The sequence below is a fragment of the Xyrauchen texanus genome, chromosome 32, assembly GCF_025860055.1.
Source record: "Xyrauchen texanus isolate HMW12.3.18 chromosome 32, RBS_HiC_50CHRs, whole genome shotgun sequence".
In the NCBI taxonomy this organism is placed as follows: domain Eukaryota; kingdom Metazoa; phylum Chordata; class Actinopteri; order Cypriniformes; family Catostomidae; genus Xyrauchen; species Xyrauchen texanus.
Genome location: NC_068307.1, coordinates 36,141,535 through 36,157,374, shown reverse-complemented (window position 1 = coordinate 36,157,374; position 15,840 = coordinate 36,141,535). Strand labels below are relative to the sequence as shown.

The window sequence follows — 15,840 nt, the reverse complement described above, 5'->3', positions numbered from 1 at the left end:
AAGTACATTGTATCACAATTACATATACAATATAAAGTAGGTCCACTATTTATATAGGCTAATTAATAATGTAATGAAACTTTGATTCATATTTTCTATTTATATTGAGTACATGGACAATTGATCTATTAGGAATTATATAGTGATTTATAAATGAAAGTGATAATGTGATCCTTTAAAAGAAAAACAGAGCAATTTGATCTTTACCTGCTCTTTGTAAACATGCTAGATTATTTCTTTTGGCGGGTTGTTTTCTTGAGCCCAACTCGGTTGCGCGCGCGTGTTTGTGTAAAGGACAATGCTTTGTCCTCATTGAAAAGTGCTGGCGTGCAGGTTTAGTTACATGGTGCTATAATTGCTTCCAATCCACAAAGCGCTTAAGGAAAAATAATTAATATCTGTCGTGTTTCGAGGAAATTATATAAACAAAAACAAGGTTTTGTGCCAACTTTATAAACACCCTCTAGAAATATTACACCTAGCTGTTCTGTAAAATAATAAAATTAAAATTAGGTTACATTATTTTTTCAGAGAACGTGTTGAGCGAGAGGAACAGAGTGCTGTCCGGAAATTATAATAGATCAAGCATAAAACCGAAAATGTCTTAATAACTTATTTTATTTATATCATTATTTTCTCATGAAATACAAAGACAACATTCGGAGCCTACGTTTCTGTAAACTGCATCCACTGCTTTCAAGTTCGGCAAAAGTGTAGCTTACATTTATTTTGCATAGGTTACACGTGCATTAGTTTTCTCAAGTACACATGGATGAGGTGTAGCCTAGGCTATTTCATGATTTTGTTTTCACCTTTCACTGCATCATAAACTTCGAGGGACAATGACAGTGTGTATCTGCAGGAGTTAGATAACACTATCTCCTCCACACACTCCACACACACAGGCAATTAAATGGGCTGTGGACACACTGGGCTGTGTGTACCTCTCTAAACAATATTGACACGAACTGGTTATAACGGGAAAGTATACACGGTGTTCTATATAGAAGGGAGAAGCTTCAATCGAGATGTGTTTTAACACGTTATAATAAATATCATAGTCGTATCAGATGCTCATCAAAGACAATAAACGAGTGATGGAAAATGCAGAGAAAAACATTTAAACAATTTGAGCAGAATTCTTACACAAAAGGCTAAACAAAACATCTAAAATTTTAATAATAATAATAATAATAATAATAATAATAATAATACGTTATTATTATTATTATTATTATTATTTATTAATGGCCTAATTTATTATACGCTAGTCATTTTTATTAAGGCTTTAATATTGCTTGGGATATTGCTAAAACCGAACCAATGCATCTGAGAACTTCTTTTCCTTAAAATTATTTTAATTTAAATAACGGTCTACAGTCAAAGTGAATACTTACTCGTGTGGCCTCTGCTTTCTTCCGAAACATTTCCTCCATGTTCTGCGCCAGATTTTTCACCAGTTTTGCACCGTCGATGTCCTCTATTCGCACCGACTTCTCATATTCCTTGTATTTCTAAAGATAAAAAATAAAAATAAAAAAAAAAGTCAACGCAACCTGCAGTCTGAAATACAGATGAAATGAATGTGCGTGTGTGTGTGTGTGTGTGTGTGTGTGTGTGTGTGTGCGTGCGCGCGCGCGCGCGAGCGCCCAAGGCTGGTTAAACACAGAAGACAAAAAATAATAATAATAATAATTCGCACAAAGTTCTCTATAAGTCAGTTAACACTTGTAAAAACTCATTACATGGTTTAATGCAGCATATTGCAATTGAAGACTAATAGAAACTAGAAATGTAGCCTAAGCTATTTACTTATAAATCTAAATAAACACATTGGAAACATTATAAAATTAAAATCACAACGATATCACACACATTAATAAGGCAACATGAAAACGGATTTATTTCCATTAATATTAGCGGAGCAATATGTCGAGTTCCCTTTTAAATCCTGCTGAAGAGTTTATTCTGATGGTCAATAAAAAGCGCTTAAACGGACAATATTTATGCTGTGTAGCCTATTTCTCCTTGTAGTTTAAAAATCGTCACATAATATCACATATTATATTGTTATCTAGTTACCTAATAATGTAACAACAACAAAAAATCTCCCGTTTCTCAAAATTTTGTATAAATTGTAAATTCTAAAATATTTGTACTAATGTTAACCAATAAATATTTGTAGCCTAAAGGTGGGGGACCCAAGATGATCTTTTCTTTTTGTCTGATGATATACAAAATCAATAAACTGTATGACACGTTCATTTGTCAATGATCAGTAAATAGTGATCTGTGTAGTGAACTGAAAAGTGAAATGTAGACGTATGCAAATCTGGCGGAGGCAGTCGTGTGTGGCATTGGTAGACTGAGAGACGAGACAAATGGAAAAAAAAGCATGACGCAAGACAGTAATGGCCAGACGGGGGCAGGAAACGCAGGCCTCCACAAATATCTATGACCTGTGCTTTTCATTGTCTTTGCGTTATTACATCTTGTCGTTCCTCTTCGAATTACTGCCACAAGTCTCAAGAATTCTGATAAGCGATTGCAGTGCTGCGCCTCTCGTTGACAGCAGCCGCGCTCTGATTGGCTGATAATAAATATTCTCCCGCTCAATCTTGTGTCCGTCATTGGTGGAGCTGCTGCTGCAATGTCTGTTATTGGTCGTTAGAAAGCGTTGTGGGTGGGCTGCTTTGGGGAAGCTGGGCGTGGCTTGTCGAAAGGGCCACGCATTGTTGGAGTGTAATTGAAATGGAGTCAGAATTGAGGAGAAAGATAATAAGTTGTCAAGCCTGGGCGAGTCAGGATAATGAACTACACCACTGACAACGCTGAGTCTGCAGAACAAGCGACAACTGATGCAACACCACTCAAAGGGCATTGTGATATTAAGACTATTCAGGCACACTCAGGTATTAAAAACCAGAGGCCTTACAACACATTTTACACATTACAACACTTTAAGCTGTAAAAAAGCCTTTTTGATAAACACACACACACACACACACACACACACACACACACACACACACACACACACACACACACACACACGCACACACACACACACACAAACAGATATACTGTATACTCTTCTGTTAGCGAAATATATGCGAGACAATGTTGAATTCTATGTGAACACACTCACAAAGTCATTTTTTACTTTCAAAAAGCTAAATGATAAAAATAAGATTTCACTTAGCAAAACAGATATAGATAGTTGACATGGAATATTTTTGGAAAGTTGACATGTCCCGTGGTGTGACTTCAACTAAAATGATAACATCTAAAAATATTTTAAAGAACATTTTGCTAATTCATTTATAATAATTATCCATGTATCTTTTATGATCATATTAAATGAGAGACTACATGGAATATTAAAATAAAAATAATTTTGTCACACCGCAAGACCGTTTAAAATGAACTAGTGAAGCAAAAAATTTGATAAAAGTAGCAAGATATTGAAAGAGATGCTAAAAAAATCGAGATTTTTTTGTCTCGCCTAATACTAGATTATTTTTCTTTAACCTGTTGAACTGATTTTGAATTATTGTTGTATTTCTGCTTTTGATAAAAATTATGAATAAAAGTTAGCCTACAAATATACAAATAAAAAGTTTAATTATGAATATAATAAAACAATTACAATACATAATAATGACTAATAATATAATTATATTATATTAACAATAAATTATCAGTAGACCTGTTATTTAAAAAATATATATCCAACTAAGTAATGCTAATTAAAAAATGTTCTTAAAAGTAATGATGACCAGTTGAAGGACCTAATGTACACTTTCTCTTTTCCATTCTTATACAATCTCATTCCGTTTTTCAAAGACAGTAGGATATCAAATTCCACGTAAAAACACTCTCGCACATCTCACCCCAAACATGTTTCCAGTACCATCACCCCCTTCGCACACGCACATCTCAACTCCATACAGCAAATTACCCCTTTAAGAGAGAGACCATGGAGAGTTATTGAGGTGGAACAGTTCATTTCACGCCTGTCCTGCCTCTCCACCCCTCACCCTCTGTCCCGGCACTCTCCCCAGCCCAGAAAAGCAATAATCAAAACCGTTAATACTGCACTCATCAATAGTGATGATCGTCCCAAAATAGTCCCGGGGCATGTACTAGACTCTTCTGTATGTTCCCACGCATACTTTGGACAAGACATTAACAAGGTTTTGCCATAATATTCTACAGATGCTGCAAAATTGTTCACTGTAAGGATGCTTAGTGGTAATGTATTTGTACAATCCATTATTTTGTTGCTGTGTTGTGGAACTTTAAGCACTGAAACAATTGGAATCAACAAAGGGTGGCATTTGTATGGCTGTTTTTCCTCCTTTGTGTAAAAATCAGGTAATTTTGCATAACAAGCTTAATGATCACCCTTAATGATCATCCTTAATGAACCGACCTGCTGCCTCATCCCTCCCATTCTGCTTCCAGCTCTTCTGAAAGACAGTTTATTGGCCTTGTGCCCCACCCATTGGTCACGCCCATTGAACAAGATGATGGGAAAAAGTGCAAACATACGCAGAAATAGCAATGAAGAGAGAACACAAATGGCTGGGACATTTTACAATGTGTAAATGTAAGAGGAATTATTGGTTGGATGATGGAACAAGTTCACTATTGACCATTGATATATATATAAATCTGTATCGCTGACACAACATTAAACTGCCAGCAGGAGGTGAAGCCACTGGAAGTGTTCGAGCGGCCATCTTGGAATGCCCAAACTGCCATAGAGCATCAAGGATTGACAGGTGAAAACACAACCGTTTCACCATCTCCGAGTGGATGTGGATATAACAGTTGCATTTCGCCCTCTAGTTACAATCATACATAAATATATTTATATATATATATCAGTGTTATTAACACTTAGGCCACGTACACAATGGATTCATTTTACTAGGTTTACAGCTATCATCCATACTGGAACAGCACTGAAAATGGGGACTTTCCAAACCGTTCTCCTTAACCTCATACTTTGGAAAACAATGACCTAAGAAGTTTTTAAACTAAAACAGATTAGCGTGGATGTGGACTTAGGGTTGAAGATTAACTTTAGAACTGAATGGGAACAGATTTCTAATAAAAACACACAATAGACATTAATAGTCTATTGTTATTATTTACTTGTGGCCTTCATTAACTCAACCTCATTATGTTTCAAAACTGTATTCTGTTAATTTTTCAGTGGAAGACAAAAATAGATATCTTTAAGAATCTTTACACAGTTTTTTCCCATACAACAACAGTGACCATGTCTGTCAAGCTCCAAAATGGACAGAAAAACAACATAAAATCTTGTAAAATATATAGTCCACAGGACATATGTGCTATATTACAAGTCTTCTGAAGCAATACTATAGCTTTGTGTGAGGAACAGACAAAATTAGGCCAATTTCGGAATATAGCAATAACAATTTGCAAATAAAGCAGCGTTCCCATCCCATGTATTTAATAAAACAAAATAGTCACTTCTAGGGAAATTAGTGCAAAATAGAAATGTAAATGGAAGTTGAAGCAACTGTGGCTCTTTTATTAAATGTAATATATTACTTGCGGTTTATCATCATAAATTACATTGGAATAAATCAGTAAATGTGTATGTGTACGTTTTTAATGGGCATTCTGGAGATTTTATTTACATCTTGGATTGTTTTTGCAAAATCCCATTAAATTCAAATAAAGAAAACATGTGGAGTGAAAGCTAGCTAATGACATTAAACCTAGTAGTACAGCACGCCATTTTTGATTCGCAGACGCTAATGAGATTTCAGAGCTTTGGCATAGGGATAGTATATAGTAAATACTTCAACATAAATTATAGTATTTTGGTCCTTTTTTTGTCCTTTTTAAAGCTTCATGGTTGTGGTCACTATAAGTTGTTTTATATAAAAGAGCTGTGTTAAGATTCTTTAAAAATGATCCTATTGTTTTTTACAGAACACATAATAGCATACAGGTTTGGAATAACATTATGGTGAGTAAAAAATTAGTAAAAAAAAAAATATATATATATATTTTTGAGTGAACTTTTCCTTTATTATGAAAGAATATCAGACAACACTGGTCTCATATCGAAAAATAAAACTCCAAAACCCCAAATACCTTTGTTTTAGGTAAACAACTATTTGTGGTCACAAATAACTGTGTCTGTTATTATTTCTATTGCACACAACTCAAAGGAGAGAATCAGATACAGTGACTGGTTTTTATACCTTGCACTCACAACGATATTACAGGAACATTGCCATAATTCTCAGCTGTAATTCTCCAAGCCTCAGATTCAGTTATTTCTGCTATTTTATAAACAGACCCAGGCTAGTTCAGTTAAGAAGTCACGTACACACATTCTGTGTGAAAGTAATTACAACGATAATATGTGTGCTGATGGTGAGAGCGCTGCTCTTATCTCACACCAACACTGAGAGACTTATTAATACTTCAGAGAGAGAGAGCGAGCGAGAGAGACAGAGCGGTTTATCTCCAAACATCCATCACTGTTTTTCCTTCAATAGAAACTGAGAGGAAATTAAGTGTATTCTGTAGTACAGTATATAACGGCAATGCGTACTGCATTCAGATAGCAGTAATATCTACATCACTGCACACAGTTTATGAAAACAATACTTATATCTGCATCAGAACAATGTTACACCAGCAATTGTTAGATATGAACTTTAATATTAAAATATAAATATAATTATTTGTGGGTCCATCCAATTTCTCTGTTGTAGGCTTATCTGGTTCTGTGTAATCAGTAGGGAATCGTTGCCACATCAAATTAAAAATGATACAAAATTAAAAATGATATCAAAGTAACAACAAAAACACTACTATGTATGTACTCATAACATTATAGTGACCATCTTATCTTTACTCTATACTTTGTAATAAAGGGATATAAATGGAAAATTGGATATCTAATAATTTAGTAACACAAGGGTGTTTTTTATGCTATTAGGTGCCTGCTTTATACTGTATGTCTGCTTCTGATTTACCCTTTTCTTGTCTTTTTACAGCATTTACAGTCCAATATGAAAGACCATAGTAATTTATTCAATCATATAGAAAAGTACAACATTTCATGCCTGTAAATGTTTCAAATGTTTTACAAACCACAAAAATCAGAACCGTTTAACGCTGACAAATATTTAAAGCGCTCATTTCATAATATAAGTCTCTCTGCTGACACAGTGTGGCCAAAGTTTCTGCATCATTAGATGCTCCTTTGTCATTTATACACACATTCAATTATTCTATTTGTCTCTTCCAACTATCCAGGTTGGAAGGTGCAAGAGAAAGTTTGGGGAGAGAAACTGAATGTAATGAGCCTTATCCAAAACACCAACCTCATATGCACTCAATCAGGAGCCTCTGATTATACACATGAATGTTGTACAGCAACAGTCAGTGTACGTGTGTGTAAGTGGAGGAAATACCTTCTGTAAGAGCTGAGATCCTGAGTATTTTGATGCTATTGATTTTATTTCACCACCAAATGCTGAAGCCCAGAGTTTAACCCTGTTGGGGGAAGAACCCTTTTAATCATACAGAATTCATACAAATTATGCCACATACCACCTGAGCAATATTATAATGACAAATTGGTAATAAAACAGTTGGCAAAAGCTAATGTCATAAATGATCATTGTTTACTCTCTATACAGAAAAGTATACGGGGCATTTGATCCAGATTTTTTATACCTATGTTTCTCATTCATGGTAACTTAAGAAAAAAGTAGCTCTTTTAGTAATAACTAGAGCCACCATAAATTATAGTTTTAAACTCTCTCTCTCTCTCTCTCTCTCTCTCTCTCTCTCTCTCTCTCTCTAATATATATAAGTATATATATAGGCAAATATTAAATGCAATTATTTTATACCATATGCATAAAGATTCTCTGTATTTGCATATATTGTTAGGAGCCTTTTATATTCGCACTCTAGAAATAACTAGACCATAAAAATATAACAAAACCAACCAAAAGGATAGTTTTAATCTCTCTTTTATAGACAAAGCTTATATGCAAAAATCAGGGCTTCTTCTTTATATTCTGTTTATATTTAGACTAAGAGATTATGCATATATAATTAAAACCTATTATATTTGCACTCTAGAAATAAGTAGATCCTGAAAAATCAGGATAGTATAAACCTCTCTCCATATAAATACATGGAGTGCATGCTCGTCTACTCACACTGATAACGGGATCTCTGATTGGGACCCCCGCACCTCCGCCACCGTCCAGCACGCGCTCAGCACCCAGAAGAGCAGGCAGCTCGTGGAGCGCGCGTGCATCAGAGAAATGATCCGGTTATGCTGCATATTTGCCCCCCAAAATTCTCACGCTGCAATGGAACCGGCTGTCTCTCCCGCTCTCTTCTCTCTCTCTCCCTTCGGATAAACAACAGCACTGAGCGCTGATTCACCCGCACATCTGCCCACCCCAGTTCGCGTGCTGCCTCCGGAGTTTCAATCTCTCCTCCCAGCTGTCACACAACCCGCGACCTCGTGCTCATGCCTGTTCCTAATAATCGACCCTTCCTTGCTTTCTTTATCCGTTCATTCGAAATATTTAACGCGATAACGGATTTTTATATGCTTCTTTGGTGCATAACTGGTGCGAACCCGCCTTCTCAAGAGCTAATTATGATATTATGGCCAAATTAACGCGCGCGCCCTCCCTCTTTCCTATTTGAGCTGCTAATTTTATAATGAACGACACTTTCAGGTCAATAAAAATGTACTGAAGTCAAAAGTTTAGGGTGAGAAGAAGTCTGCGAGACAGTGAAGCCTATATGTAAATCTAGGGACTGAGATCCAGTGCGGTTTCCCTCATATATGAGATGAGCGCGCTCACGAGAGGAGCTAAATGCGAAACTTTCCCCTCGGTCACGCGCATTTTTCTATTTGAGGATGTTTTTGCTCCAGTTTTGTGTCAAGCAGCGATGTGGCATATGGTTCGGGATTTCAAATTTCACTTTCATAAATGTGATATTATTTATATCTGATAACACAGCGTGATTCTGTATAGCTGATTGTAGCCGCCGTAAATTGCTATTCTATATTTATATTTCCGTAGGCTACTGGAGGGGAGGCTGGGGCTAGCTGTCAATCAGGGAAGTTGTCACTGGAGCTAAGGCATACATCTCACTTACCATATATGCAAGGGCGTAGATTGCAGCGAGTGGTTGCAGCGTGAAGCTTATTTACCCATGTTTCCATTGATCATGGTATAAATAATGGAATTAATACATTGTATAAAATGTTATTACATTGTATAAAAACACAACATATAAAATGTTTTATATGTTGTGTTTTTATACAATGTATACATTTCAATTTCTGTAACCCAAAACAATGGTTTGTCTATAATCTATATAAATAAGGTCTATAATAGGAAATTTAATGGCAGTGAAAACATGTAAATGTTTTCCTGGGCAATAATAGTAGGAATGTAAATTAGTTTTTGTATATACAACAGTATGTGCCTTTACATAAACTGAATGAAAATAAACCTAAGATTCACTGGTGTAAAATTTGTAACACCTATCCACTGTACTGAACAACATGTACTTGGACCTTGTAACCCGCACACAAAAACACAAGACGAGACAGTCACAATGTCGGAGAAAACTGCTTTATTCCAACAAAGCAGGCAACAGTACCAAAACAGGGCAAATCCAGTGAAGAATGGTCAGGGTGAGCGTTAAATCGAAGCTGGGGAATCAAGATTGGGTAAAGGGGCAAATCCAGGAGAGAGTGGTCAACGAGAGCGTAGGGGGTCAAAGCCGGGGTAATCAGAATAAGCGAGACGGGACTAGAGGGAGCAAAAGACAGGGGAACAAGGGGAGCTCGAAAGCCGGGGAATCAAGAGGAAAATGACGAGACTAGTGGGAGCAAAAGACAGGGGAACAAGGGGAGCTGGCAAGCTAAGAGGTAAACGAGAGGAGGTCAAAACTAGACGAGACTAGCGGGGGCAAAGACACGGAAACTAAATACAATAACCAACAACCGTGAGACTAAAGGGTAGTGATATATATAGGGGCAAGTGCAGGTGTAAACCATGACAGGTGATGAGACGAGTGCAGGTGAAACTAATGTGCAGGAGTGCAGATGACGCCGAGTGCAGGTGGTCATAATGTTCTGGGGGATTGGAAACGCGTGAGAAACTCGAGGAAGGGAGATTGCCCTACTGAGCATATGAGCCAGTAGGAGCAAAGTGGGCGTGAGGGCTCGAGCGAGCAAAAAGAGCGTGCGAGCTCGAGGGGCGGAATGAGCGTGGGAGCTCGGGGGAACGAGCGTGGAAGCTCGAGGGGCGGAGCGAGGGGGTTCGTGACAGTACTCCCCTCTAAAACGGACGGCTCCTGACGGCCGCTCGGTTGCGAGGAAGTGGTGCTGGACGAACCCAACAAACAAAAAACCCTGAACAGACAACCCACAAAACACACAAACAAAATTGAGGGCAGTCCAAGGGGCACAGAGGGAAATGAGACAGTCCATGGGGTCAATGGGCAGTATCAAGGCAAGATCTGGGGGAACATAGCGGACAGGCGGGTGGTCGGGAGATCTAGGGGGCAGCCGTAGGGCAGAGACAGGGTCAGGGGGTCTGGAAGGCGACTGGAGGACAGGGACTGGGTCCGGGGGTCTGGAAGGTGACCACCAGACAGGAATAGGGTCCGGAGGCCAGGGAAGAGGCCACAGGACAGGGAGAGGGTCAGGAAGTCCGGGCTGAGCCGTGAAAGGCAGTGCCGTCAGAGGCGGCACTGTAGGTGGCGTTCTGGAAGGCTCTGGAGGTGGAGCCGAAGGAGGCTTTAGGGGCGAAGGCCTGAAAGGCTCTGGAGGTGGAGCCGACGGAGGCTTTAGGGGGGAAGGCCTGGAAGGCTCAGGAGGTGGAGCCAATGGAGGTGGCGCCGTGGGAGGTCCCCGAGGCGACGACCTGGCAGGCTCTGTAGTCTCGGGGGGTAGAGCCGTAGGAGGCCCGAGAGGCGGAGCCATAGAAAGCTCTGGAGTCTTTGGGAGCAGAGCCGTGAGGGGCTTGGGAGGTGGAGCCGTGGGAGGCTCGGGAGGCGGAGCCGTAGGAGGCTCGAGAGGCGGAGCCCTAGGAAGCTCTGGAGTCTCTGGGAGTAGAACCGTGAGAGGCTCGGGGAAAAAGGTCGTGGAAGACTCGAGAGGCTCTAGAGGTGGGGCCGTGGGAGGCTTGAGGGGAGGAGGAGCCCTGAGAGACTCGAGAGGGGAAGCCCTGAGAGGCTTGAGAGGGGGAGGAGCCCTGAGAGACTCGAGAGGCGAAGCCGTGAGAGGCTTGAGGGGTGGAGCCATGAAAGACTCGAGGGACGGAGCCCTGAGAGGCTCGAGGGGAGGAGGAGCCCTGAGAGACTCGAGAGGCGAAGCCGTGAGAGGCTTAAGGGGTGGAGCCATGAAAGACTCGAGGGACGGAGCCCTGAGAGGCTCGAGGGGTGGAGCCATGAAAGACTCGAGGGACGGAGCCCTGAGAGGCTCGAGGGGTGGAGCCATGAAAGACTCGAGGGACGGAGCCCTGAGAGGCTCGAGGGGAGGAGGAGCCCTGAAAGACTCGAGAGGGGAAGTCCTGAGAGGCTTGAGGGGGGGAGGAGCACTGAGAGACTCGAGAGGAGAAGCCCTGAGAGGCCTGGGAGGGGGAGCCCTGAAAGACTCGAGAGAAGAAGCCCTGAGAGGCTTGGGAGGGGGAGCCCTGGGAGGCTTGGGAGGAGGAGCCTTGGAAGGCTCGAGAAGAGGAGCCCTGGGAGGCTTGGGAGGAGGAGCCTTGAAAGACTCGGGAGGAGAAGCCCTGAGAGGCGGCGCTCTGGGAGGCTCGAGAGACTTGAAAGGCAGAACCCTGGGGGGCTTGGGAGGTAGAGCTCTGGGAGGCTCGAGAGGAGGAGCCTTAGGAGGCTCGAGAGGAAGAGCCCTGGGAGGCTTGAGAGGAGCCCTGGGAGGCTTGGGAGGAGGAGCCTTGGGAGACTCGAGAGGCGGAGGCCGCGAGGGCTCTGAGGGGCGAGCAGAGGCTGGCAGAGCCGTGGAAGACTCTGAGAGCGGAGCAGAGGCTGGCAGAGCCGTGGAAGACTCTGGGGCGGAGCAGAACCCGGCAGACCCGTGGAAGACTCTGGGGGCGGAGCAGAACCCGGCAGAGCCGTGGAAGACTCTGGGGGCGGAGCAGAACCCGGCAGAGCCGTGGAAGACTCTGGGGGCGGAGCAGAACCCGGCAGAGCCGTGGAAGACTCTGGGGGCGGAGCAGAACCCGGCAGAGCCGTGGAAGACTCTGGGGGCGGAGCAGAATTCGGCAGAGCCGTGGAAGACTCTGAGGGCGGAGCAGAGGTCGGTAGAGCTGTGGAAGACTCTGAGGGAACCTCTGCGGTCTTGAGCACAAGACGAGACTGGGGAGAAGGGGCCCTGTTCCTTCTCTTGCGTCCTCGGCCAACAGGGGATGTGGCCATGGGGACGGTCGAGGCTACAGGCGCTGGCTCGCCGACCGTGGCGGGCATGGGCGCTGGCTCGTTGGCCATGGCGGGCATGGGCGCTGGCTCGTTGGCCGTGGCGGGCATGGGCGCTGACTCTCTGGCCGTGGCAGGCATGGGCGTTGACTCGCTGGCCGTGACAGGCTTCGAGACTGGGGCCGTGACAGGCCTCGGGACTGGGGCCGCGTCAGGCTTCGGGGCTAGGGCCGTGTCAGGCTTCGGGACTGGGGCCGTGACAGGCCTCGGGACTGGGGCCGTGTCAGGCTTCAGGACTAGGGCCGTGACAGGCTTCAGGACTAGGGCCGTGTAAGGCTTCGGGGCTAGGGCCGTGTAAGGCTTCGGGGCTAGGGCCGTGTCAGGCTTCGGGGCTAGGGCCGTGTCAGGCTTCGGGACTAGGGCCGTGGTAGGCTTCAAGACGGGGGCCGTGGTAGGCTTCAAGACGGGGGCCGTGGTATGGAACGCTGGTTCAGTCTCTGCCTCCCCCACAGTAAACGAGGAACCAGCGTACAGTAGGGCGAGGTCAATAAACTGAGCCAGGTTGAGAGAGCAGCGACCACCTGGCATGAATGATGAGGTTGGCTCATTCAGTCCACATTGAAAAATGTCTTTCAGAGCCACCTCATCAAAATTCACCTGGTACGCCAGGGCACAAAAATCCATAACAAATACCTCCAAGGGTTGACTCCCTGACGCTAACCCCAAGAGTCGGGCCGCTGGCTCCTTAATGTCGAGGGCGGGTTATGAGTTACACAACCGCTGCCTCGCATAAAAACCCCTTGGTCAGCGTCCGAAGAGCCAAAAAACCTCTCCGGGGGTGGAGAGTTCACGGCGCGCAAATATGCATGGGAAGCATAAACGGGCTCAGGGGCAGACACAGGTGACGCAGGGTGACAAAAATCAAAAATCGCACGTACCTGCTGGCCCTGGGCTGTGAGCGCGCGATCATGACTCCCACCGGTAGATCCTGGGGCAGAGTGCGCTGAAAACCTCCGCTCTAGTGAGCTGCGCGAATTCTCCGCGTGATGCATTGTGACTGTCTTTGGTGGGGTTGGTTATTCTTAACCCGCACACACAAACACAAGATGAGACAGTCACAATGTCAGAGAAAACTGCTTTATTCCAACAAAGCAGGCAACAGTACCAAAACAGGGCAAATCCAGTGAAGAATGGTCAGGGTGAGCGTTAAATCGAAGCCGGGGAATCAAGATAGGGTAAAGGGGCAAATCCAGGAGAAAGTGGTCAACGAGAGCATAGGGGGTCAAAGCCGGGGTAATCAGAATAAGCGAGACGGGACTAGAGGGAGCAAAAGACAGGGGAACAAGGGGAGCTCGAAAGCCGGGGAATCAAGAGGAAAATGACGAGACTAGTGGGAGCAAAAGACAGGGGAACAAGGGGAGCTGGCAAGCTAAGAGGTGAATGAGAGGAGGTCAAATCTAGACGAGACTAGCGGGGGGCAAAGACACGGGAAACTAAATACAATAACCAACAACCGTGAGACGAAAGGGTAGTGATATATATAGGGGCAAGTGCAGGTGTAAACCATGACAGGTGATGAGATGAGTGCAGGTGAAACTAATGTGCAGGAGTGCAGATGACGCGAGTGCAGGTGGTCATAATATTCTGGGTGATTGGAAACGCGTGAGAAACTCGAGGAAGGGAGATTGCCTACGAGCATGTGAGCGAGTAGGAGCAAAGTGGGCGTGAGGGCTCGAGCGAGCAAAAAGAGCGTGCGATCTCGAGGGGGCGGAACGAGCGTGGGAGCTCGAGGGGGCGGAACGAGCGTGGAAGCTCGAGGGGGCGGAGCGAGGGAGCGGGGTTCGTGACAGACCTGCTTCTATTTACTATAATAATATTTATTTATCTGTTTAGTAATTAGTTATGGTAACACGTAATATGTGTAAAGGAGTGGTCACATGAGGTTTTGAGCACGCAATGTTTAGTTTTTCAGACAACGCAATAGACCAGGATATGATGTCATGCTGGAGGGCTTTGGTGTAAGTAACTAAAGCATCACAAATAATGTTATATTCAAATGTGAAAGCAGAAGTATGTAACTTTTTAATTGTTAAAATTCTTTCTTTTATGCCAGCTTAATATACAGAGACTACTATAAGAAAGCGATTCATAGGTAAAAAAAAATCTCGAAAACTGTAAACACTGTGTATCTGTGGCGCTATAAAAATTCCTGTTTGTTTTGAGCTACACGCTTAGTCCCGCCCCAACAACGTTGGGTGTATTGGAGATGGGACTATCTGACTGTTTGATCAACTGCAGACAAGGGGCATATTCAGAAAGCTGTTTTGAAAACAGTCTTTACTCACTTTCCTGCAACAATAAAATTAGCATCTTTTAAATATGTATTCTTTGTATTGAGCCAAGAAGTCAGCATTGTGTGAAGTTTCCATCTTCTATTGGTTACGCGTCCTCTAGTCAAATGGATTTGAAGGTCAGAGTTCACCAAACTTTAACTTCTGACCGCAAACTAATGCAAAATTAATTTGCATAAGCTTGCATTTCCAGTCTCCCACGTTCAGATGCGTTTGAATGGAGAGCGAAGTAGCTGTGTAACCGCCCAGTAACATGGACCAGCAAAGAGTACATAATCAGACCTTTCATTTGATGTCTTTTTCCTGTGTTTGTTTCCATATTTTACAAACATACATAATTCTGCATATGGCTGTATTTCTATATATACAAGCAAACTAAGTCAACCAGATGTATTATAGCTACTCTCACAGCTGTTCTTCAATAGATACCATAAAAGAGTGGAAAGGAATCAGAGAAAGTGAATAAGATTTATGAGCTCGTCACTAATATAGTGTTGACCTCTTGATCCCTGGCGCTTAACAATTGCATTCAGAAGTTAATTACCATTCATTCCCTTTTTCTGTTCTTCTAATTACTCCATGAGCACATAAATGATGAGGTGTATTTGTGTGTGTGTTGTATAGAGTGTGATGGATCTGTCCTAACACTGCCTGCGTCTCTGTGCAGTGATGATTAGCTGGTAAATGTGTCGTATATCACACAGACTCAGCTGGAAACAGCAGCAACTGATGATGAAGAACAGTTCTTGCAATACTGTACTGCTGCAGTGCTACTAAAAATACTCCTAACTCTAAGTGCCATATATAAACTTCGACTTTTTATAAGTCAAGAAGTTCAATACGATTTATGCTGCATAACAGAACAGCACTTTTTTTGTTCCTCTCTTTTTCGCTTTTAGAATTAAGAAGGGATTTCTATTGAAGAGTAGATCACACTGATATTTGAGACACAATTTGGGGTTTGTCAGATTCCTAAACTTCTCGTTGTGAATGAGGTGACAGT

General features: G+C 42.8%; 1 protein-coding gene across 2 annotated transcripts in view; it reads right to left on the bottom strand.

Annotated features, from left to right (window-relative positions):
- The window catches only part of cacna2d3 (calcium channel, voltage dependent, alpha2/delta subunit 3), an 81,192-nt gene extending 72,756 nt beyond the window's left edge, over positions 1-8,436 (bottom strand). For both annotated transcript variants that reach the window (XM_052101544.1, XM_052101545.1), the window contains exons 1-3: positions 8,235-8,436; positions 7,476-7,557; positions 1,398-1,514 (exon numbers count right to left, since the gene is read on the bottom strand). In XM_052101544.1, the coding sequence (XP_051957504.1) occupies positions 1,398-1,514; positions 7,476-7,557; positions 8,235-8,362 (327 nt within the window). In that variant the 5' untranslated portion in view covers positions 8,363-8,436. The remainder of the gene's footprint in view (positions 1-1,397; positions 1,515-7,475; positions 7,558-8,234) is intronic.
- Positions 8,437-15,840: the final 7,404 nt, after the last annotated feature.